Below are 23,568 nucleotides of genomic sequence, written 5' to 3' on the forward strand. Positions count from 1 at the left end.
TTGGAGCGACTTTTAACCCGGAAATGCAAACTCCGGGAGACAAAGCCTCTCAAATAGCTATGACAGCAGCCCTAATTTAGGATAAAACACTCTTGGATGAAGCAAATGAGCACAGCAGAGGGAGAAAGAGGTCTGGTAGGAGGCTGCTGGAGCTGTGGATGAGTAACCTAGGTTATTGTGCTAATGAGATTATGTTTTGCTTTGAGATCTGCTCCTGTAGGGAGAGACTGAGTCACTTTGTCTTGGCTTCAAGTCATGGGGAGGAGGTGGCTTGGATTTATTTTTAATGCCTAAAATAGCTGTACAACCAGCAGCGAGCTGTGGTTCCCTGCCTTCCCCCCGTGCCCCCCCACCCCCACCCCCCCCATCAGCTTGATGCAGAAGTTACAGGAACTTTTCCCTTCATCTTTCCCCTTGCCACCCAGCAAGCCTCTTCAGACCTCCTTCACACCCAAGTAGCACCCAGACATTCCCCCAGATTTTTTGTTTTCTCCAGAGCTGCTTGGAAGCATCACTTTTTACTTAGGGGCCAGCCTGAGGAAGCAGCTGATAGAAATAAATACAGTATTGCCTATCTGTAAAAATGTGAATATATATCCTGTCATTCTGATATTACATACAGTGGAAACAGGCTGCTCTAAGTTCCGTTTATACTGATTTATCAGCCTTCCTAATAGGCAATTTGTGACTTTTTAACTGCATTGATGCAGCTAAAGCAAATACGTTGCTGTCCGTGTAAAAGCAAGATGACAAAGATCCCCTACCTGTGAGAGATTTTTGTATCCAAAGTTGTATTCAGCCATACAATAGCTTTGAGCAGCAGGCAGAAGTGTCACTAGAGTTTTGGTGGTTATTTATCCTGGATATAAGCACTCATGGATTATAGTTGAGATGGCAGAGCTACAGCAAAAGAATGCCAAGCTCTGGGGCTCAGAATATGCAACATTTCTTTGTTTAGATTGGCATTAACAGAGTGACACACAACACCACGGTTCAGAGGATGAAGTCCTATATTAGAAAGTGCTAGGCAGAAATTCAGATGGACTATGGAATTGCTGGACTGAGCAAAAAAAGCTGTTAGCTCAGTCAATTCATCTCATCCACTTTTTTCTTTTCTGAGTACTGTGCAACCACAATTTCTTTCCCACACACTGACCTTAAAAATATTTTAATATTTGTTCCAGTGCACTCCAGGCAGTTGATGTACTCCTTCCTATATTTGTGATTTGTTGGCTTTCATCTGCTTCTGTTTATTTCTTCATTGCACTTCTTATTCTCATAGTGGGAAATAAAACTTTTTTTTTTTTTAATTTTATCAAATTATTTTGTAATTGGTGGTGGGCTATTTTTCTGTCTTTTCAGACTGCTGAATTAGGAATTAACTCCAGTTTCCCCGCTAGTTTCATCAAGTTTACCTAAAAGGAGCAGGGCAGAGGGGAAAGATAAGAGCGCCCACATTTCATTATTTGCAGTAAGCTTTTTGGGCAGAATGGAAAGGAGTGTCAAACAGAATTCACAAGGACTAATGTCTGCATCACTGATAAAGCAGAAGGAAACAAGTAGCACAATAAGAAGTAAAAGGAGAGGGTGTGGCTATGAAGAAGGAAGAAAATTAAAATTTGAAATCGTGGTAAGAAAAGGAGTGAGAGGGAGGATTTGAACAGGTAAGAAAATGGTAAATATGTTGACTTTTAATTTGTGTTAGAGTGGGAAGGGGAAAATATGGATGTAAGGGAAATGAAAAGGGAAGGAATGAGCAAAAGGGCTGAGACTTCGAAAGAGAAGGCTGCAAAATTTGCACATGGTCCAGATGCATTGATAGGACTAAGCTTTGACCAGCACAGGCAACAAGCCAACACAAAAGAAAAGACAATGCTTACAGAGTACTGGGACTGGAATAGCACTTCAGGAGGAAAATGTGAAGTTCTTTAGGAGCCATGGGAAAGATGAATGCATAAAAACTCTCCACAAAGACACTGGCTAAAATGTAAGACTGGACGAATGAAGTGGCTAAGATTAATGTACACATCATTGATGGAGAAAGCTGCCAGCATAACGGGGTATTGATCCACAGGAAAAGACAGAAAGAGTGAAAGGCTAGTTAGATTTCCATGGTGAATGAGAATGGAAAAAGAAGCTTCAGCTGTCAAAAGGCAGAAGTGAGGATGTAGTTGTGAAAGACAAGGAGAGAGCATTGAGAGGAGAGATGAATTTGGAAGAGAGATGGCAACAGTAAGAGATGGAGAGCAGGGAAGATATAAATAGAAACAACATCATTCCAGGAATCAGAAGTCACAAGAGTGATTTCTGTAGCACAAAGAAGTAGCTACCCAGAACATCAGACATGCAAAACAGAGTAGAACCGAGGCTTGGAAGTACCCGTATGTTAGTTGGCGTAATAGTTTTGGAGAAAGATGAGCCAAGAAGATTAATAAATGTGCATATTAAGAACAAAGTGCACTTTAGAGGAACGTTATTGGAAGATCTAAAGGACAGAGGAAATGTGAAAAACTTAAAGAACCATTCAGGGTGAGAGGAGGAAAGGTGGTGTGAGTCTTAATGTCTCTCACAATTAGTTTATAGGGCCTCACACTGCACTGCAGATATGGTGTTGCTATAGGAGGAAAGCATGCCAAAAGAGATAGGGTAGAAGTCTTCAGAGACTTTTCTTTCCAGTTTTTGAAACTCAAAGAATGCACATCAAAACTGGTAGCAAACAAGATAGAAGGGAAAAATTAACTAAAAGGAGAGAGTTAAAGGAAGGGAGAGGGAGTTCTATATTATTCTACCAAAATCGCTCTCATTAGTGTAATTAGCATCATCGGTCCTTTCCTATGCTCCTGAAAGTCTGTATAATGAAAAGGAGGATTTGGGTCACTTGACATACAGGCAGATGTACCTGCTGACTTCTAAGCTTGTGCCTGTGTCTCTTATGTCACTGATCTCTTATGTCACTGATTTCTTCTTCCACTACAGTATTCATTAATAATCTGGGTGCTGGAGGGGAGAAGCTGTGTTCAATGGAAGATGCTTTTTTTTTTTTTTTAAATGAACTGTTGTCTAGTGAAATTTAAAGAAAAGCTCTTAGTTGGTAATTCTCACTTTCTTTCTAAATAGTGAAGCAGGTATCTAAGTTATCTATTACAATTTACAGGTGCTATCTGCCAGGTCTTTTCACAGAATCACAGCATTGTAGGGCTTGGAAGGGACTTCCAGAGATCATGGAGTCCAACCCCCTGCCAAAGCAGCTCCCCAGCCCAGGTTGCACAGGTAGGCGTCCAGGCGGGTCTGGAACGTCTCCAGAGAAGGAGACTTCACCACCTCTCTGTGCAGCTGTGCCACTGCTCCGTCACTGCACTGGGAAGAAGTTGGACTGGTTGTACCTTTATGGTTCTTCAATATTAGTCAATAGCAGCTACTTATAAGCTAAAGATTTCTGAATTGAAACAACGCAATTGTGCTGAAAATATCTCCAGAAGTAGCTTAGCCAACTTACAGTACCCATGGGTTATTACACAAAAGAGAAAACCTTAACCTTCAGATTGCAGAGTTTGCACTATTCCACAGAAAGAAAACTGATTGTTTAGTCAAGACAAGAGGTTACATTTAATAATATCCTGAAAGAATCCAATAACCAGCAAACACAGAGCCTTAGTCCAGAGCCAGCCTCTAGTCTAGATGTCCTAAAGCATCTACAGCTGGTAGAGGATGCAAGTAGGCAGGTCAGAGCTATGTTAAGGTAAGCAATTTCCTAAACGGTAACTACTATCAAATAGATTGGTTGTTGCCAGGAGGACAAAGAAAGGAAATATGATTACGTTCTTTCATGTCCACTTTTGTAAACAAGATTGTACTTGAGTTTTTCTTCTGATTCATGTTGGAGTTCCCTCCTCTCACCACAGCCTTACAAATCCATAAACACTGATTATCATTGCCAGAGAAAAACTGTGTTATCCACACTGTCAGATTTCTCTACAATGCAGATTCTGTTGGCAGCCATCTGGGGCTTCTGCATCTTTGTCTTGAAGTATACATATTATTTTCAGTCTGCAGCTTCTTCAGTCTTGGGGGTGTGTGGATAAGAAACAAACAGGAGTTCACATTAAGACTGTTAAACCAACAACATGAGAACAAATCCAACCAGACAGACTGCAAAGTTCTGATAGAAGAACACATTGAAGGCATTGGAAGCCCATTCTGACAGTAAACAGAGCCAGGGTTGTTTTCACAAGAAATCCATGCTAGGAGGCAAATAAATGATGCCAGTAACATTTTCATTACTGTATGCATGCCACATTTATGCCCTGCTCCCCAAAGCTGAGTTTCTGACTGAGATTGAGATGTAAATGTTGTGCAGAACAATGAAATCAGCACACACCGAAAAATCTTTCTTCCTGTCTCACAAAGAAAACACAGGTGTCAAAGCCTAGAGCTTTGTCAGTTATTAGGATATAAAAAAAGGAGCATCTGTGATCCTTATTCATACTCTGAGTTCAAACAGAAGCTGGAGACCTGCAGGGATGGAGGTCAGAAGACCTGGCAGTTCCAGCCCATATCCTCTGCGGGACTGAGCCATGCAGGTACTCAGCATGGCCATCTGAGGCAGGCTGAGGCACTCATGTGCCACGGGGAAACCAAGCTCTCTTCTCAAAGCCTGTCTTGTCCAGCTCAGCTGCTTCCTCCTTAGCAGGAAGGCAACTTGATTAAAAAAAAAAAAAGAAAGAAAGACACAGGACTGAAATGGATGTGGGAACTTTTAAGAAAACCTAGTGGCCTGATAAACATATTGGAAATCACATATGCAGGTGCAATTTTCAGCATGTGTGAAATGCTTCTGTGAACATCTAGATAATATTGTTTTCAATCTCACATTTTTGGGGTACTAAAAAGCAGAAATGTTTAGTGACGATTGGCAGTTTGCCCCAACATAGCTCTCCAAAATGATAAAAAAAGTTTAAACTGTAGACTAATGCAATTGCAGTTGCACCTCCTACTTTTATCTCTGGAAATTTATCATATAGAAATGTTTACACACATATATAATTTTTATCTTCATTATTCCATCATTCATCTGCATAATGAGCATAGGTCCTCATAAAGGCAATGCTAATCTCGGCAGCCCTGATTTCAATGCAAGGACCTTGTTAGATCCCTTCTTATCTATGTGATAACATGGATCAACTGGGTGCAGTTAATACTGATTGCATGTACGAGGTTTGACTCTGACATGCTGCACTGTAATGATGATAGAAAGCCATACATACAAGTGAAAGTCAAGAACTGGAAATAAATTCTCCAATGCTGAGCAGAAATAAACTGGAATGGCATCCAACCACATTAACCTGCTCCTGCTTCAGAAGATCCCCTCTGCCCTTAAACTTGTTTTTTATGTCACATTTTTCTATTTCATATTTCTGATCTAAGCATTTTATCAACATTGTATAATGTTTTAAGAAATTGCTGTTCCTAATTTCACAAATACTTTTGCAAAAAACATATGAATAGTTATTACCATGTTTAAGTTGTTGCTGCATCTTAACTTTGCACTTCATTACTGACCAAAAACAATTCCAGTAGCCCAAACACTCTAATTTCAGAACATATTGTACTGTATTAATGTTATTCTCTTCCACTAATAAATAAGAACATGAAAATCTAGTTGGATAAGACAACAACTTCTACTTTTGAATTTACAGCTCCACTCATTTGTGTGAAACAAATGTTTTAGACTTGCATATTCTGTTCTTGCACTGAAGCATTAGCCATGGGGGAGGCTACATATTTGCTGGGGGTGTGAGGGAATAAGAGCAGTAAGAAGGAGATTTTGCAAGCCATCTCAAAAATCCAACAAGTGTCCAGACTAGTAACAGATAACACTTAAAAGACATCTAGCTCAGCATTGATTCTGGATTGAATCCTGTAGTCAAACCATTGTATATCAGAACAAGATGGAAGTGTTTTCTTGGCACATGGTTTGAGAAATTAGCTGGCTAAATTGGTTGTTATTTCAAGGATGTTACAGATTCTTTTCCCTCTTGTTCTGTTGTTGTTTTGGTTTTTAGCATGAAAAACACCAAAACAAACAAAAAAATTGTACAAGTTATTGTGTCCACTATATAGAAAAGTATATTTTGTTACTGCAGGAGTGAAGACTTGGAAACCTGTTCTTCGCCACCATGTGGTCTGTATTGCAATCCTATCTGTTTAAATTAGGGCAGCTGGCTCTTGAGTCAGTGCTCAAATTTGACACTACCAAAAAGTGTCATGTCCAAAAGGCTGGTTGTTTTTTCTCCAACTATAGCAGTAGAGAGAGGTGACAAAGCACACATTTCTTTGCTGATGTCAGACACTTATTTTGTAGAGATGGAAAGAAGCGTTTAGATGAGGTGCTAAGGGATTTGATTTAGTAGTTGGGTAGGGATAGTGATAGGAGGATGGTTGGACTAGATGATCTTGTAGGTCCTTTCAAACCTAATGAACCTATGAACATACTAAGCAGAGGAAAATCAAGCTGCCAGGCTTTTAGGTATAAAGTATGGCAAGATGTTCCTCCCTAAATAATCCTGATGCCACGAGGAGCCTGAAGTATGCCTGCACAGGTTAGACTTCTCCAAAGACCGTGGTTTCCTCCTACAACCCTCTTGACAGAGCCTCAAAGTCATCTCTGAACTTCCTTCACCTTCTCTGTGTGTGTCCACACTGAAGGAATGCAGAACTCCTCTACTTCTGCAATAGTTTCATCACCACGATTTGTGCGAGCCTAGTCCAGAGAAATGAAGAAGATCACAGAGAAAGTGACTGAGAACTGGCACAGGGCTTCAATTTTAATAATTTTGTTAGGATTTTTTTTTCTGTGCATGAAGCTGCCTCAGACATGCCCCTTATCACAAAGGAAGGCTCTGCATAATTAATCCTCTACAGAATAGTCCCACTCCATAATTAATTTATTCATTCACTTGCTGTGTAACTGTTTCTCTACTTAACTGATTCACTTTTCTAATAGTTCTCTGCATAACTGATTCATATTGCTGTTGATTCTCACCATTATTTAATACCAGAAATTATTTGCTTCATTGCTTAACTCATTATCTGCACAACTGCTTGATATTATAATTGATTCACTGTCTGACTGTCTCGCACGATAACGAACAGCACGTAATCCACTTTTCACCTCCATTTCTGTTCCCTGCAATAGCCCAAAGCTGCCCTGATAATTATTTTACCCCTGCTACTATCCCCAGTCTTACTCCAGAGCACCAGAAGAGACTGTCCAGAGAAGCTGTGGAGTCTCCTCTGGAGTTATTCAAAACTCACCTAGATGCTTTCCTGTGTGACCTGCTGTAGGGGACCTGCTTTAGCAGCAAGGTTGGCCTCAGTGATCCTCATAGGTCCCTTTCTATGCCCACAGTTCTGTGATTCTGTTATCACCACCCCTTATTCTTATGCCTCCAGCCCCCTTCAGTGTCCCTCCCCTTCCTCCCCCAGCACTCACTCCAATTTTAAACCTTCACACTCATCCTTCTGTCCCCCTTTTACCGGTCCAATTCTCCCTTTTTGAGTTCCTTGGAATTTATATGTGTTCCAAATCATCCATCACTAGAAGCCAGACCTCCCAGAAGCAATGGAAGAGCCATGAGGACAGTCTTGCCTGACACATCCTCCTGCAAAACTCCTGTAAGAAGTGAGATCAGGGTTGTGGGGAAATGAAGTTCTTATTTACAACTTCTGTCACTCCCTGCGTGTACAGAGAAAGGGAAAATCAGCAACTCTTACGGAGAACCTCCTCCCAGACTTCTGCCTTCCTGTGCATGCAGCCCCTTTCTGTGCCATGTGAGCACCTGCTCCTGCCTTGACTCACTGAGAGGTGGTGAGTTGTCATGGTTTTGTGGTTTTTGTGGTGTTGTTGATATTCCACATCATGACATCATGTGGTGTGTTGGGAGTTGAAGAGCCACGAAACCATGACATGAGTGCACCAATATGTGGTACATGAAGTCGTCTGTAGGTTAGGAGGAAGGGATACTGGTCCTGACTAATCTCTGACATAAGGCACTAGGTTCCAGTAGCTTTCAACACACATTGCATTTATCGGCTCATCCTACAAGTAAAAGCACACCTGATGAGAACACAGCAAGATTCAATATTCTAACGTAATTGCCATTTCTTACTGCTACCAACTATAGTATTTGAACAAATATTATACCAGTTTCATTCAAGAGATGAGAAATCATGGTGGGGCTATTTCTGACAATTGGCAGAACTTCCATGAAGTGACACCACAGAGCTTCCGCAAGGTGCTGAGAGCATGACGCCGACCTGAGAACCCCAGAATGGCAATTTAGCAACGTGTGAGTTCAGGTCAATTGTTTCTAGCACTGGCCCGGTCCTAAAAGCTTGGATTGCGGTGCCCTGGCAGTCAGCACTATTAGCAGTTACTGCCATCTATGGGTAAGACCGATTTAACATCACTCCCGTCGAGAAGAGTTACTGATTCTTTGTAATAAATAATATACCTGTCCACATATCTAAACAAATGTAACATGAGAAATCACACTGTCATCACCGATATCTTCACTAAAAAAAAAAAAAAGCAAAATAACGATCAAGGACTTCACTTGTGCACACACCTGAAAAGGGAAAAGCCCACCTTCTGGGCCGCCTCTAGATGCACTCCAGCAGGTCCACCTTTCAGAGACAGTTATCCAAACGCTTCTGGAACTCCGTCAGCTTGGGGCCGTGACTGCTGCTCTGAGCAGCCTGTCCCACTGCCCGAACACCCAGAAATTACTCCAAATGCACCTTATCATTTGCATATTAATTTGAATACCACTGCAGCCTTTTTTTTTTTTTTTCAATTGATTCTGTTGCTACCGGTTGGCCAGAGACGGTGCAACAGAAGGCTCAATAGCCCTCCGTTCTGGACATCCCTAGCCCAGGGACAAGCGGACCAGACACACGGTGTCAAGCATCGAATGCCAATTTATTGCTGCGCAACAACGCCTTTTATACCCATACACGCCTGCTCCGCCCGCGGTCCCGTGACACCCGATCGAGCCCAAGTCCCTCCCTCCCACAAAGCCTTCACGAAGCTACCACGAGCCCCAGGGACACGCAGCTCTGCCTCACGACCCTACAGATTCAAAATGGCAAAGCATTTTTATGTCAGTGATTCTCTCTCTTTTTCAGGTTGGGATTTTTTGCTTGTCCCATTTAGAATTAAGAGCTGTTTGGGGCATTCATCACCCCTGACAGCTGCTAATGCCCCTCAACTCTGCACAGTCACTGTGCTAAAATATTTGGAGAAAGTAACGGGACTATTTGTTTCTATTTTGGACTGCACCTGTCCACCTTTCAGTTTATTAGTCTTCCTGTGACAATGGCTAGTTCCAGATGCTTATGGGGAAAGTGAAAATCCTCCACAGTGGAAAATTAATACAAGGGAATGGGAGCCAGCCCCTTTCTGTTACAGGTAAGCACGTTGTAAAATTCCTTCCATAAGCCAACCACATCCATGTGAAAATCGACTTTGGTTTTTGTTCTCTCATGATTCCTGCTAGGAATCCTGTCACGAAGACTGTGCTGTTGAGTAAAACCGAATTGTATTTAAAAAGAGGGGAAAGTAACTAATTGTTTTCAAAAGCTTTCCAGCTGTAATTGGAGTTGCTACTCTTATACTGTGGTCCTCCAAACTGCACAGTGGTTGATATGATGATGTACAGCAGAAAGTAGAGCGGGGCAACTTTCCAGCTGGCTGGTAGTCCTGGGCCTGATGCAACCCAGGCAACGGTTGTCCTTCCTGCCTTCCTGAACAGGAGCTAATCCTTCTGTGAAGCCACGTAGACATTACAGCCAGGCACGAAGCAGCCTGCACCACGGAGCAGCACAAAGCTCATTTCACGATGATGTTGGTCATGCCTCCTGGTGCCACAGAAACTGGCCCAGGCACCCTTTGAGCAGAGCAGCCCTGAAAGATGTCCAAAGCAGCCTGCAGAGCTTGGAGAAGCCAGTCAGTGGTGGTTGTATTGGAAGTCAAAGTGGCTAGGAGGTCCAAACAGCTAAGATTACAGTAAAAAATGGGGCAAACTTGTCAGCCAAGAGTCAGAGTCAGCCAAGCTGACTCCTCACATGGAGAAAAATAACGAACACACTTCCAGTCTCCATAGGCAGAGGCAGTGTTTCTTCATGCTAGAGAAGATGGATGTGTCAGCGTGCTTAGCCTGGATATCCCGGTTGACTATCACTGAAGTAGAAGTATCAAGGAAAATACACTGCGTGGGTTTCTGAACGGTTCTGAAAAACATCGACCCGCTCTAGTAAAGCATTCGGAAAGGTCTCAGCGCTCCACCTCACAGCAGCAGAGCAGCCACAACTCCAAACACCGCCAGCATCCGCGCAGCCCCACTGCGGAACACCGTTCCGGAAGCGGAAGCGGAAGCGGAAGCGGAAGCGGAAGCGGACTGACGGCCGCGGCGGAAGGGCGGTGCGTGCTCAGCCATAGACTTCCGGTAGCGCCGGCGGTTTGTGTTCTTCGCCCGCCGTGCCGCCGGGTGCGGGCGGCATGGCCGTGAGGCGGGCGCTGCTCGTGCTGCGGTCCCGCGGCGCCCTCCCGCCCGCTTCCGCCTCCCCCACGCGGCGCGGCCTCAGCGCCTGTCCGCGCGAGGGGGCCGCCGTCAGCGTTGGCTCGGTGTGGGCCCGGCGCGTGGGCCGGGCCCGGCGCTGCGGGGAGAGCGGTGAGAGCGGGCGGGCGTGGGGAGCGGGGAGCTCCTGTGTGGCTCGAGCAGTACGTCAGTGTTCTGCTTGTCTTTCTCAGGTGTCAGCGACTCTGCGTCTTCGTTTTTACAGAGCAAGGGCAGTGTTTCCTTGCTGGGAAGTAGGAAGTTTTTTTTTGACACTCACGCTCTGGTGCGTCTCCTGGAAGAAAATGGTAATTTGCTACGTACGTTCCTTGGGGGGGTCGTGAGGGGTTTCTTAGCTTGCAGAGCTCGGTTAATTAATCCGCAGCAGTGTGCAACTGTTGGAATGCGGTTGAACGTGGGCTGCTGCAAAAAAAATGCAGCTCTTGGGGTGGAGTGTGTATGCTGTATAAAATATACCTTCTCTTACCCTAAAACGTAAGGGAAGAGATCATTTTGGGTTCATGATGAAGTACCTTTGCTACCTCAGTAGCATGAGGAAGAAGGACCGCATGGCTGAATTGCATTGTGATAGCTCACCGCGCTGGAAAGGAGGGATCCCAATCACTGGCTCCTCCTGTATAGTTTCATCCTTCGTGTGTGCCAGCCTAACTCTCAGGGAACTTTACGTGTGTTGATAGTGATAGGACCTGGGGGAGTGGTTGAGAGGTTGTGGGTACCCCATCCATGAAGGCATTCAAGGCAAGGCTGGATGTGGCTCTGGGCAGCCTGGTCTGGTGGTTGGCAACCCTGTCGACGGCATGGCGGTTGAAACTAGATGATCCTTGAAGTTCTTTGCAACCCAGGCCATTCTGTAATTCAAACTACAGTTCTTTTTGATTGACATTATTCTGAGACATGAATGAGCTCATAGTGCAGCTGTGTGAGCGCTGGGACACATACATAGCAGCAGGAGTAAGGGTACGCGCTTTTGGTGACGGCAAATGATTAAAGCAGCTCTGCTGTTGAAAGTTACTCACTCTCAGACCCCAGATTTGCTTTCTAACATTAACCTGCCACATATTTGAAACTATGTTTTGTGCTAGTTCACCATGCACAGAGTTCAAAGTGTATTTTAAGATGGACTCAGAACTTGGCAGGCCTAAAATCAGAGCTCTTTGTTGGGAATTGCTGAGATTTGCATATTTTCCATGGTACCACTTAAGAGTATACTGAAAGTAGGTATCTGCTTTTGAATGCCAGGTTTCTTATAATTACACAAGAGATGGCATTCTGTAATACTTCCAACATTAATCTTGCTGATATTGTAATAGTGCTGTACTGCAGAAACAGCTATGTCACAGGCGTTATTTTGGAGTGGAGGAACTTGGTTGTATTGCCCGGTTGTGCTCTGCTAGTGCTAGATGGAGAGGAATGTACTTTATTACCTTTCATAACTGACTGCTTTTTTAAAAAACTTTGTAATGTATATTAGAAGTCGATAATCTTCATCAGCTGTCCAGCTGAATGTTGTTCTGTTTTGTTTTACTTAGGACTCACTACTCAACAGTCGGAAGTGATTGTATCTGCATTAGTGAAAATCGTGAGCACCAACCTGGATACGATTTACAAGGACATGGTGACCAAAGTACAGCAGGTTAGCTCAAAGAGGGTGGAAGGGTTAAAGTCAGTTGAAATCCGGTATGTCTGCTAATGAAATGCACATTGCTGTATTATTTACTGGTAGACCGTGTTTAAAAACTTGAAAGTGAACAGCTATCCCTGAATATCCACCGGCTGTTGAGTTTTGTCTTGAATCTATCAAGCAGCTATCAAAGTGTTGTGATGAACCTTGACACTTAGGAACTACCATCTGGTACAATGTTCATGAGTTTTTTGTTTCTTTGTTTGTTTCTTTGTTTCCTCCTAGCTTTATTTTAACCTGAAAAGGCTTTTACTCAGTCATAGGAGATACTCTAAACATGGATTTAACTATTTACAGCTCCTACATTATTTTCTCTAGTTATACAGCAGCGAAGAAAAAGATTTCCTCCTGTAATTTACCATTCTGTTATGTGGCCTGTTTCTAAATATATCTTTCTGTCATAGTGACATTTATATTGTACTAGAATTGAGCTAAACTTCTTTGCAATGATTTTAGTGTGTGGTTAGTGTAGTTGTATGTACTGATAACGCTCAGGAAGAGTATGTTTTGGATGCTGATTTTGTAAGTTTTCTGTTTCCTTTGCTGCATGTTATTCATGGTATACTCTAAATCCATGCAGCAGATATATATATAAACTGGTGAGAGGAACTGAAGAAAACTTGCTTGGAAATAGACTGGTAATTCTGAATATCTAGAGATCCATCTTGGCTACCAGAAAATTGCATTGACTTGAAGTGAATTTGTGGGGGGATTGGCTGTTTTATTTTTGGGAGGGAATCCTTAGACAAAGTGTACGCAGGTAGATCTGTGTAAGCATGTGGACGTGAAAGTGTTGAATATTGCTATGTTATGCTTTTAGGCACTTCAGCCTCCAGAAATAAAACCAAATTCAGCGTAAGACACATTTAGCTGTATCGTGGAACTTAAGCATCTTTTGAATGTGATTAGCAGTTTATCTAGTATGCTGGAATTCCCACACATAAGTGAGTCAAATAGGCAATGCTAGTGGGAAGAAGTAACTGAAGTTCTTAGCTCTGTGAGGCTGTCACTTTACAAACAAAGGATTTAACTAATTTTATGGTAACTGAGTTGCTATCTTCATGTGAGAAAACTGTTTGGTGAAGAGGAGAGAGAATGAAAGTAAGCTGGACACATCAGGGAATAAGAAAGGAGATATCCATGGCAGTAGTCTTCCTGCAGATCTTTTGTGATACGTCCAATACACTGACCCACTGCATTTTTTTAATTCTTTTTAAAGTGCTGTAGTCAGGTAGCCTTTTCTAAACAGTGCTGTAAATTAGACTGTCCTTACTTGTCAAAAACGAAGTTATAGTGTCAGATTTTTAATGGTATTAGTCCAGAATCAAAAGCAAGGACCTGCTTATTAGTGGTAAAGTTCAGCAATGAGAGGGGAATCCCTGTTCGCATGTGGATAGTGTAACATCTAGAGCAGAATCTACAGACCTTTCCATCCTCCAAAATGAAGAAGGATGCTTGTTTGCCATCTGTCAGCTCACTTCTGTCAGTGAGAAGAGTGTTTAAAAGTGTAAGTATAGTGCATGATTCTGCTCAGCTGAATAGGAAAGTGGAGTGAGCTCTCTTCCATGGGAAGGTGGAAAAGGAGGAAGTTACAAGAGTAGGGTGGCACTGGGGAGTCTTGGTGTGGAAGCTGGCTTTCCTCTTTTAGCACAGTGGCACCTTTTCTCCCTTCTCCCTAAAGCCTTTGCTAGGTTAAGAATTTGAAGACTTAGAAGAGAGTATATCCTAGGCTATTAGTTGAACTGTTCTGATCTGTTAGAATTTCTGATTACAAATGATTTACCACAACTTGCTTGTTTTGTCACTTTCACTTGGTCTGTCTTGCTTTCTTTGAAACTGAAATAATCAGTCTCAAATTACCAGATTAAAAATTTCAGAGTACCTGAATAGCCTGTTGTATTTGTACGCGCAGATGAGAAAAACATTATGGCTACATGTCCTGAGGCTTGTCTTCTGTCTTTTAAAGGAGATTGCTCTTCAACAAGTTATGTCCCATATTGATGGAGTGAAAAAGGATATGATTATATTGGAAAGAAGTGAGCTTTCAGCTCTTCGTTCAGAAAATGAGGTAAAAATCAGTATCTTCGACTTGTACCACTTGTTTTTCATTAAGGATGTAAAAAAGTGGTTTGTACCCAGGGTACAAACTTGGGTGCTGATATGGTTTAACACCGAATTATTAATAACCTCGTGAAGGGGCAGGATGCACCCTCAGCAAGTTTGTGAGTGATCCAAAGTTGGGAGGAGTTGCTGACCAACAGACTATTGATGCCTCTCCATCCTGATGGAAGCTGGAAAAATGGGCTGTTGGGAGTCTCGTGGAGTTTGACAAAAGACTTAAATCTTCCTGGTTATGTGTGAAATAGAGAAGAAAGCAATGAGGGAGGAAGAAGCTACTGAGCTGTATATCCTAAATTGTTGATGCAGCTGTTGCTCTTTTTTGTTAGAATAATTTTCATACATTAATAGAAGATGCTACAACTATTCCTATTTCATATTTCTTCTGAAAGAAATAGTGATAGATTAAGTTACCTTAGAAGTGTAGAACTTACCTAGAGACCATTCAGGGAATTGCTGGCTGCATTTTGATGCTTAGCAATTTCTTTTTAAGGCTAAACAAACCTATTGCTTACTGTCTTGCTTACTCTTTTTGCTCTCCACTCCTATGCTACTTGCTGCAGTCTCCCATCATCTTGGTGGCTCTCTCCTGAGCTTGTTCCAGCATGTCAACATTTGTCTTATACCAGAGAGCCTAAAGCTGGACACAGCTTTTTTGGTGCAAGCTCACAAGTGCTAAACATGGGAGAATAATCACTTACCTTTGGCTGTGTTTACCCTTGCTAATGCCATCCTGTGCGTTTGGCCACCTGTAGTGCTGTGGGACAGTACTAGCTTCTGTCCTGATGCTTGGAAATGTGCACTACTGAGTGAGTACGTATGTGCATACACTTGGGTCTGTCTACACACATACTGAGGATATAGATGGATTTAAACCACATTCATTCTGCCTTCTGTTGTGGTTTAACCTGGCAAGTGGCTGAGCATCACACCATCATGTGCTCATTCCTCCCCCTTCCCAGTGGGATGTGGGAGATAATTAAAAACTAATAAAGTAAAACTCATAGGCTGAGATAAAACTATCTGCTAAAATAGGGGAAAGGAAAATAGTATGTCTGTATAATAGATATAACAAGTGATGCACAAGTAATTGCTCACCATACCAACTGCTGCCCAGCTAGCATCCTGAGCAGTGGGAGAGAGAGGGAGATGAACTCCAACTCCCTTCAAAACTCCTTCTGCTTGATATCATTTGGTATGGAATAGCCCTGTGGCCAGTTTAAGTAAACTGTCTTAATTCTGTTCCCTCCCAGCTCCTTGGGCCCTTCACTGCACGTAGTCTTGGCTCTGTATATGCTGCTGAGCAGGCAACTACAAATACCAGTGTGTTGTCAACATTATTTTTCTCCTAGAACCTAAACATAGCATCGAACCAGACACTGAAAAAAAAAAACATCCATTCCAGCTGAAACTAAGACACCTTCCTTTCACAGTGTGGATTATAGTAATTGCGACTAATCATTGAAATTGCCTATATTTATAGACTGTCGGTTTCTGTGTACAATACTAAAATGTACATTTCTTTTCTGCTCTCCCAGAGAATAAAACTTGAACTCCAGCAGATAAAGAAGCAAGTCATGGTAAGATACTGTACCAATATAATCAAGAATTATCACGTCTCTTATTCACTTAAAAAATGTTGCTGTTACGATTTTATTGTAAACGTTGTGTTTGATTGTTGTATATATGGGATAATGAAACTGAAATTGAGGGGGCAGATTGGGCTGCAATGAAGTCAGTTTCACATGTATTTAATTTATTGCGAGAGAATTGTAAACTGTACAAGTAACTGAATTTAAATTTAACTGTCCAGAATTTGAAATAGCTTTTAAATGTCTTAGCCTCTAAGTTTGGGACCAGTATGCTTGGTCCCACTTGCCTGGGAGTGAATGACCTTAGCAAGAAAATGTGTTTTTTGGAGGAAACTCACTTGTTAATTATGTACAGGTTTAAAGATCAGTGCTGTGTTTCTGCTCTTTATAGTTTGCTTCTCCTGACTTACAGTCGAAATAGCTTTCTCTCATCAAGACTGCTTCAAAACCTATTACTTAGATGAACATGTAGCTTTTACACAGACAGAAATTCTTGCAAAAATGATTAAGGTTGGAAACTGTTTCATGTTAGGAAGGGCTTAATGCATACTAGCTTTCAGAATAAAGTTTTTAAAATACATTCAACATCTGATTTTTGTCTTGAACTTCATTGTTTTGCTTGCATATAAGTATATGAGTTAGCATATTCAGTGGTAGAACGTGAAAGATCTGAGTCATCTTTGTTTTGGTTTTTTTTTTTTAACTTAAATGTCTTTAAATTTAACTTTTTACTGTAAATATAAAATAATTTTAATGATTACATTTGCTCATACTTCTAAAGGACAGATTGACACAGTGTTGTAAAGGCTTCAAAATAACACAATCTTTTCATTAAATTGCAACATCCTGCTGTAAGGCCATCTAATTACAACAGGTTCAAAAATCCTAGCATAGAAATTGAGTGTCATTATTATTCATACTACTTAATGAAGTCTTGTCTAGCTGACATCAGTCTATTTGAGAGATGTTTACTTGTTTTTAACTGCAGAATATCCCAGAACATCATCAATCTCTTGAATCTCCCACACATTCATCCCATCAGTAGCTTGCCTTATGACAAAGTGTCATCTGGCTAGAATTCCTGCAGGGAATTTAATTTAAAATGTCAGCTGTCACTGAAGATGAAGTAGGAACTGCTTAGAGTTATCCATGAAACAAAATACTTAGTGATAGTTTTAAAAGTTATGTGTTTAAAAATAATAAACATTTTCCGTCTAAGTTGTCAGTGTTTGTTTTTTTTCTGAGAGCCTAGATGCAGTCTTTAGAAACATTTCCTTTTAAATTTTAAACTTGTAAACTATTTTAGTTTATGATAGTAGAGCTTAGTTTATGATAGTAGAGCTTAGTTTATGATAGTAGAGCTTAGTTTATGATAGTAGAGCTTAGTTTATGATAGTAGAGCTTAGTTTATGATAGTAGAGCTTAGTTTATGATAGTAGAGCTTAGTTTATGATAGTAGAGCTTAGTTTATGATAGTAGAGCTTAGTTTATGATAGTAGAGCTTAGTTTATGATAGTAGAGCTTAGTTTATGATAGTAGAGCTTAGTTTATGATAGTAGAGCTTAGTTTATGATAGTAGAGCTTAGTTTATGATAGTAGAGCTTAGTTTATGATAGTAGAGCTTAGTTTATGATAGTAGAGCTTAGTTATCTTGAGTATCAGGATTCCTTCATGGAAGTCCAATTTCAAAGTGTACCTAGGCAAAGATTTCTAAAATTAGTGAGTTGTAGGTTTATGAAACATGCCCAGAATTTGTAGAAAGTTGTGTTCTTTATCAACTCTTGTTTTCAGTGTTCTGGTATAAAAGTAGTCAGTTTTTTATTTGTTCCAATGAGAATGAATTCATCCTACAGACCACAAGTGGAAGGGCAAGAACACTTGTACTTAGGAAATCTAAGCACATTGGGTGTCTCGAGAATCCAGTTCCTCTCTAATTAGAAAGAGGCACAATATTTTTGTCTAACTTGTTTTTGCTTACAATTAAATAGAAATTCTTGTTCACTGCTTTATCCTTTGTATTCCCATAAGGATGAAATTACCAGAGTTCATGCTGACAACAAACTAAATCTAAACCTAGAGAAGAGCAGAGTAAAAGAATTGGTAAGTTCTGTTCACTTTCTTCTTAGAAACATCTAAAAATTGAATAATCTCTGAATTTGGATAAGAACGTCTGTTCAATATTAATCTGTAGTATTATTCCTTTTTAAGATGCTATTAATCCAAATTAGTCATCCTTAAATGCTGTAATATGGGGTACAGTGGTGGGGAGTTTCTTTGTATGTCTGTCTCTTTTGATATTGTTTCAGTATTGACATTAATGTACTACGGTTAAATATTTCAGTTTTTTGCATTTAAACATTCCAACTAGCTGCCTGGAGATTTTCTAGAGCTGTGCTAGTAATATATCGTCACACTGAGTTAAGTATAAGCATTTCATTATCTTGCCATTACTGAAGATATTTCCTTTCCCTGTAACGGGAGAATTCAGTGTGGCTAGTCTGTCAGGCAGTATGTGTTGTGAAAGTAGTTGTGACTAATTTTCATTGTAACTGATACTGATTCTGATTGTTTTTGACTTTGAAATATGTGTAGAATTTAATTGACAAGCGTTTTAATTAGATTAACAGAAATGAAAAATTAGAAGATACATAATTTTGCATTAGATGGAGCACTCTGAGTAGAAATTTGGTTTTAGATCTTTTTTGAATAGCTTTTATGAACCTGAATTTCATCATTGAAATGGACACATCTTTTAGTGACATTTTTCTGCAAATTTTAATTCAGTCCTTTTATCACCGGTGGGTAATGAAGAAGTAATATTTACTTGCAATCTCAACAGTAAGAAATGTTGGGGTGTAAGTCACTTTCTGTGTATGCCCCCTTGAAGTTGTCGCCTGCTTGAGATTAATGCTGAAAGAGATTATCTTAATTTGCCAGCACTCATGTCAGCCATTTCTTATGTTTCAAACTCTAAATGCTTTATCTTTTAATAAGTTCACTCTCCAGCAAATGTGAAGTGGAAGTCTTCATTACCTAATGCACATCTGCTTATGCCCTGATTTATATCTGCAACGATACAGATTGAATTGAAAATCCTGAAGTATGGAACAAACTTTCACTTACATTCGTGTGCTCTTGCATCACTGTGTCGCTCAAGTTTGCTGTTTAGAAATATCAAGATGCATCTGACAGAACTGCATTTTCTCTGAACTGCAAAAAAAAAAAAAAAGGACTTAAGGGGAAATCTCCCTGTTTAACTTCAGAGTGGGGTTAACCTTGCCTTTCTTCTTATGTACTTGTATTATTACAGACATGTTTTGGTGTTTTATAACAAAAGGATGCATTTTGGTTTCTTGAAGCTCAGTTTAAAAACCTTGGGGCTGACCTAGCTTCTAGCCACAAGGCAAACTTGAACAAATGCGGACATCAACAGAGTGGCTTGCAGAATATAAATTATTCAGAAAACATCTATTTTGATAACAGCACCTATACATAGTTAAGCAGAAACTATTTCAATCTATGTGTTACACTGTTTATTTTAAATGTAAATCTACCTTTGGTGGTGATAACCAGATTGTTAATATGTGGTTCTGTCCATGCAGAATCATAGAATGACTTGCATTGGAAGGGACTTTAAAGACCATCGTGCTGTGGGCAGAGTTGCCACCTACCAGATCAGGCTGCCCAGGACCCCAGTCAACCTGGCCTCAAGCACCTCCAGGGATGGGGCACTGTTATGTTAAACTTCATACATGACTTTTAAAAATTGCATTGTTTTATAAATGTTTTGCCATGTTAACAGGTTGAGGAATTTCACTTTGAGACAATATATGCTACTGATTTCTTTTTTTTGTCCTTGTCATCAATTTGCAGAATTTAGTAACATATGTTTTATTAATTATAGACACATTATTATTTGTCTCTTTTTTCTATGTTTGTAGCCTTATGCTATTTCTTAATTGGATCTTTAGATCTGTTAGAAGTTCAAATAGTGTTCTGGATCTTTAAAGAGAGTTTTTCAGCGCTGAGGCGTTTATGTAGGTTAGTCTGAGTTTGATGACAAAGTGAGATATACCTCTAGACTGGAAGGAAAAAGAAGTCACTTTTCACATGGGAACATCAGGAGATGAAGTTATTGCTGTGTAACTGAGGATTCTGAGATGGGAGCCTGATGACTTAATACTCTGCACTGATGGCTTAGCAGCTGTCCTAGGAGTAACTGAATTGCTTTAGTAGCAGGTAGGAACCATTACAGATGTCAAATAATGCCTGTTCATGTATCAGAAACCTGCCTTAAAGGTATGCTTCTTGAATGTGTTTACCTTTCCTTCAATCCAGATAACCAGAGTTTCTAAGTAAACCAGGACTTCTGATTTATAGTACCTATCTTTCAAGTGTTTCTGAACCAGTGACTTGACATGAGATGCAAATGTTTTATGTTTACCAAATATAGCATTTTCAGTGGTGTTCCCCAGGTGTTGTTCGGACCATTTCAAAATTTTGAATAGAGAATTGCCGTAATGCTGGTGAAACATCTTTGGTAGCTGAGTTTGCTATGACAGTTTAAAAACCACTCCCCTTACTGAAGAAGGCAGATGGTTCAGTCTTCTTGGCATTCGTATGCTCTGTGAGTTAGTTAACTGCCCTATTTCCTCTTCAGAATCACAGGTCAAAATGCAGGTCTGCCAACTTTTCTGCCAGCTGCTTTTTAATGTATTTCGTTGTTCCAGCTTGTGTTGAACACCTGTCTAAATTCAGCTTTCCAAGTGACAGCAGTCACCTTGCAATACTATCTTTCAAGTGTTGTCGGACAACATGGTCGTTCAGATTCAGTTTTGTAGAAAACTGGAAAGCAAAGAACAGAAAAGGAAGCATGCTTTTAAGCACTTGGGAAAAGGCTTAAGGATGATATCATATTTATGTCTTTTTTTTTTTGTTTTTCCCTTCCAGCATTCACTTAATGAAAGAAAACTACTCGAAATGAGGACAGAAATAGTGGAATTGGTGACAACTTGGTAGCTTGTTATTATATAACAAAGCTTTTTTTACTTGTCTTAGAGAGCTGGTACTATTTTTGAAGCTGCTCATGCACTTAGACACACTTCAATGTACAAAACGTCATTGAGATTTGTTATTTTTCTATGTATTTCCATAGTGGTACAGATAACTATAGCATCTACAGAATAGGAAGGCTTATATATGTTAGTACATCATAACCTGTTCAGTGGGCTTTTGTTTGTTGGTTTGTTTTGAAATTTCAAGTATGTAGCATTTTCTGTAGGCAGAACACTTAAGGTTGCTTTTCGTTTCTTTAAATCAGTGACGTTTTCCGTGTTCAGTGGAACTGAAACACTTATCTTGATTGATTTGGCTTCATTTTAGCAGAAACCTTTACTAAAGTATTCCTCTTCGTTTTATAAGTTCATAAGTTCATAAGGTTGGAAAGGACCTATAAGATCATCTAGTCCAACCATCCTCCTATCACTATCTCTACCCAACTACTAAATTAAGTCCTTAATTTTGTTTTGTTTCATTACTGTAGAGAATTATTCACAGGAAGACCTCTAGTCATAAATCATTAACTGATTACAACGTTTCAGTAGTGATGATTTGAAAATACCAGCACCAGAGCAGCAGCTGTTCTGACTTTACAAGCTTGATCTTTCAGTCCTTTCTGAGTAATAATTCCATCTCATTTTTTTCTATGAAGTCCTGTCTTCTGTCATAATCAGATTCTGACTTCGTCATTCTGTAGACGTTTCTGCAGTAGAATTCACTGCAAGAAGGAGACATGGTTTTTACATCAAAAGACCTATTCTGATATTTCTAAGGATCCATACGTTTTCATGCTTCTCCAGTATGTTTCTATCACAAGAGTCTCTTAGACTTCTCAATAGCTATTATAATTGAGATGTGACTTGAATGTCTGTGGGCCAGGTGACAGATTAAAGTGAGTGATTATGCTGCTAGATTGAGATAAGAAGGCACCCAATTCTGCCATGTTCTAGATTACATGTTACTGAACGTGCGATGAAAGTGTACTGAGTTCAATTCCTTAGATATGGCAAGCTAGGAAAAAACTCATTTGCTTTGAATGCAAATTACTTCATTAACGTACATTTAAGGAGGAGTTGGAAGTACAGTTGAGAGGAATGGGTTACATTTCTAAATAAACGTGGAACTGTTCAAATTATGTTTGTTTTATTTTCTAGCATGCACAACAAGATCGAGCTCTGACGCAAACAGACAGAAAAATAGCATCTATTGGACTGGAATTGTGATTGTTAGTATAAAACTGAAACTAAATGTTTTGTGGCTTGGAGGCGCTCTTGTTTAAGTAGGATTAGGGTTAACTGAATCGTGCTTACTTCTTGTCACGGTGTTGTCCGTGACAGTGACCCAAGGGAAAACCGAGAAGGGAGAGGGGAGAGAAAAAGAAACTGCGTCAGTGGCCGCGCTGCGCGGCCGCCCGAGCAGAGTCGCGCTCCGGGAGGGGGAGGGGGAAACAGCGGGAAGGGATGGGTCGACAAGAAAACAACGGCACGATCTGAGCAGGAACGGTAACTTTACTAAATCCAATAAAATTGAACAATTGAAAGAGAGAGAAAAAATTTTCAAACCAGAAGCTATACGCTAAGGAGGACCTGCAGGGGAAGCACACGTGCTGAACCTCCACGGCAGCCCAGAGCAACGCGCCCAGACCGAGCGCCGCCTCCATCCGGTGCGGAGCTCCGCCCCTCCCCTCTGCTGCTCCCCCAGCATTAACTCCTTCACTGCTGCGTGATGCTCTGATGTGGAATACCGGCATCAAAACCACAAAACCACAACATTCCACCCCTTATTCCACATCATCACATCATGCTTAACACACATCTATACATAACCAAACAGTAATAACATGAGTTACATAGAAACATATATATATACATACATACATACACACGTAATTACAGACTGCATTCCCCCAGCATCAAATTCCCTTGTGGGACACACTGGACATCCCCATTTTTATCCATTACCCACCAGGTGCACCCAGGTCCCTGCGCAAAAACGGTTCCACGGAGGGGTTTGCCCTTTCCAGAGGCTGGAAGGACCCACACCGCTTTTCCCAACATGCTCCTCACATGTACCACAGGGACCTTATCTCCCTCTATGGTCTGTAGGGAGCCGGACTGTGTAGGACCCTCTCGGTTGACTGATCCCCTAGTGTTGACCAGCCAGGTGGCTTCTGCCAGATGCTTCTCCCAGTGCTTGAATGTCCCACCACCCATTGCTCTCAACGTGGTTTTTAACAACCCGTTGTAGCGCTCGATCTTACCAGCAGCTGGTGCATGGTAGGGGATATGGTAGATCCATTCAATGCCGTGTTCTTTGGCCCAGATATCCACAAGAGAATTTTTGAAATGAGTCCCATTATCGGACTCAATTCTCTCTGGAGTGCCATGTCGCCATAGGACTTGTCTCTCGAGCCCTAAGATGGTGTTTCGGGCGGTAGCGTGGGGTACTGCGTATGTCTCAAGCCACCCAGTGGTCGCCTCCA

General features: G+C 40.9%; 1 protein-coding gene across 1 annotated transcript; it reads left to right on the plus strand.

Annotated features, from left to right (window-relative positions):
- The first annotated feature begins 10,558 nt into the window (after window positions 1-10,558).
- On the plus strand, window positions 10,559-22,309 carry LOC136059021 (mitochondrial calcium uniporter regulator 1-like). The gene is made up of 8 exons (XM_065752888.1): window positions 10,559-10,730; window positions 10,811-10,924; window positions 12,167-12,270; window positions 14,285-14,386; window positions 15,975-16,016; window positions 18,057-18,128; window positions 20,979-21,032; window positions 22,241-22,309. The coding sequence occupies exons 1-8, from the start codon at window positions 10,559-10,561 to the stop codon at window positions 22,307-22,309; spliced, it is 729 nt and encodes a 242-aa protein (XP_065608960.1).
- The last annotated feature ends 1,259 nt before the right edge of the window (window positions 22,310-23,568 follow it).

The sequence above is a fragment of the Cyrtonyx montezumae genome, unplaced genomic scaffold (assembly GCF_038088225.1).
Source record: "Cyrtonyx montezumae isolate F1298 unplaced genomic scaffold, pur_monq_1.0 scaffold_8, whole genome shotgun sequence".
Lineage (NCBI taxonomy): Eukaryota > Metazoa > Chordata > Aves > Galliformes > Odontophoridae > Cyrtonyx > Cyrtonyx montezumae.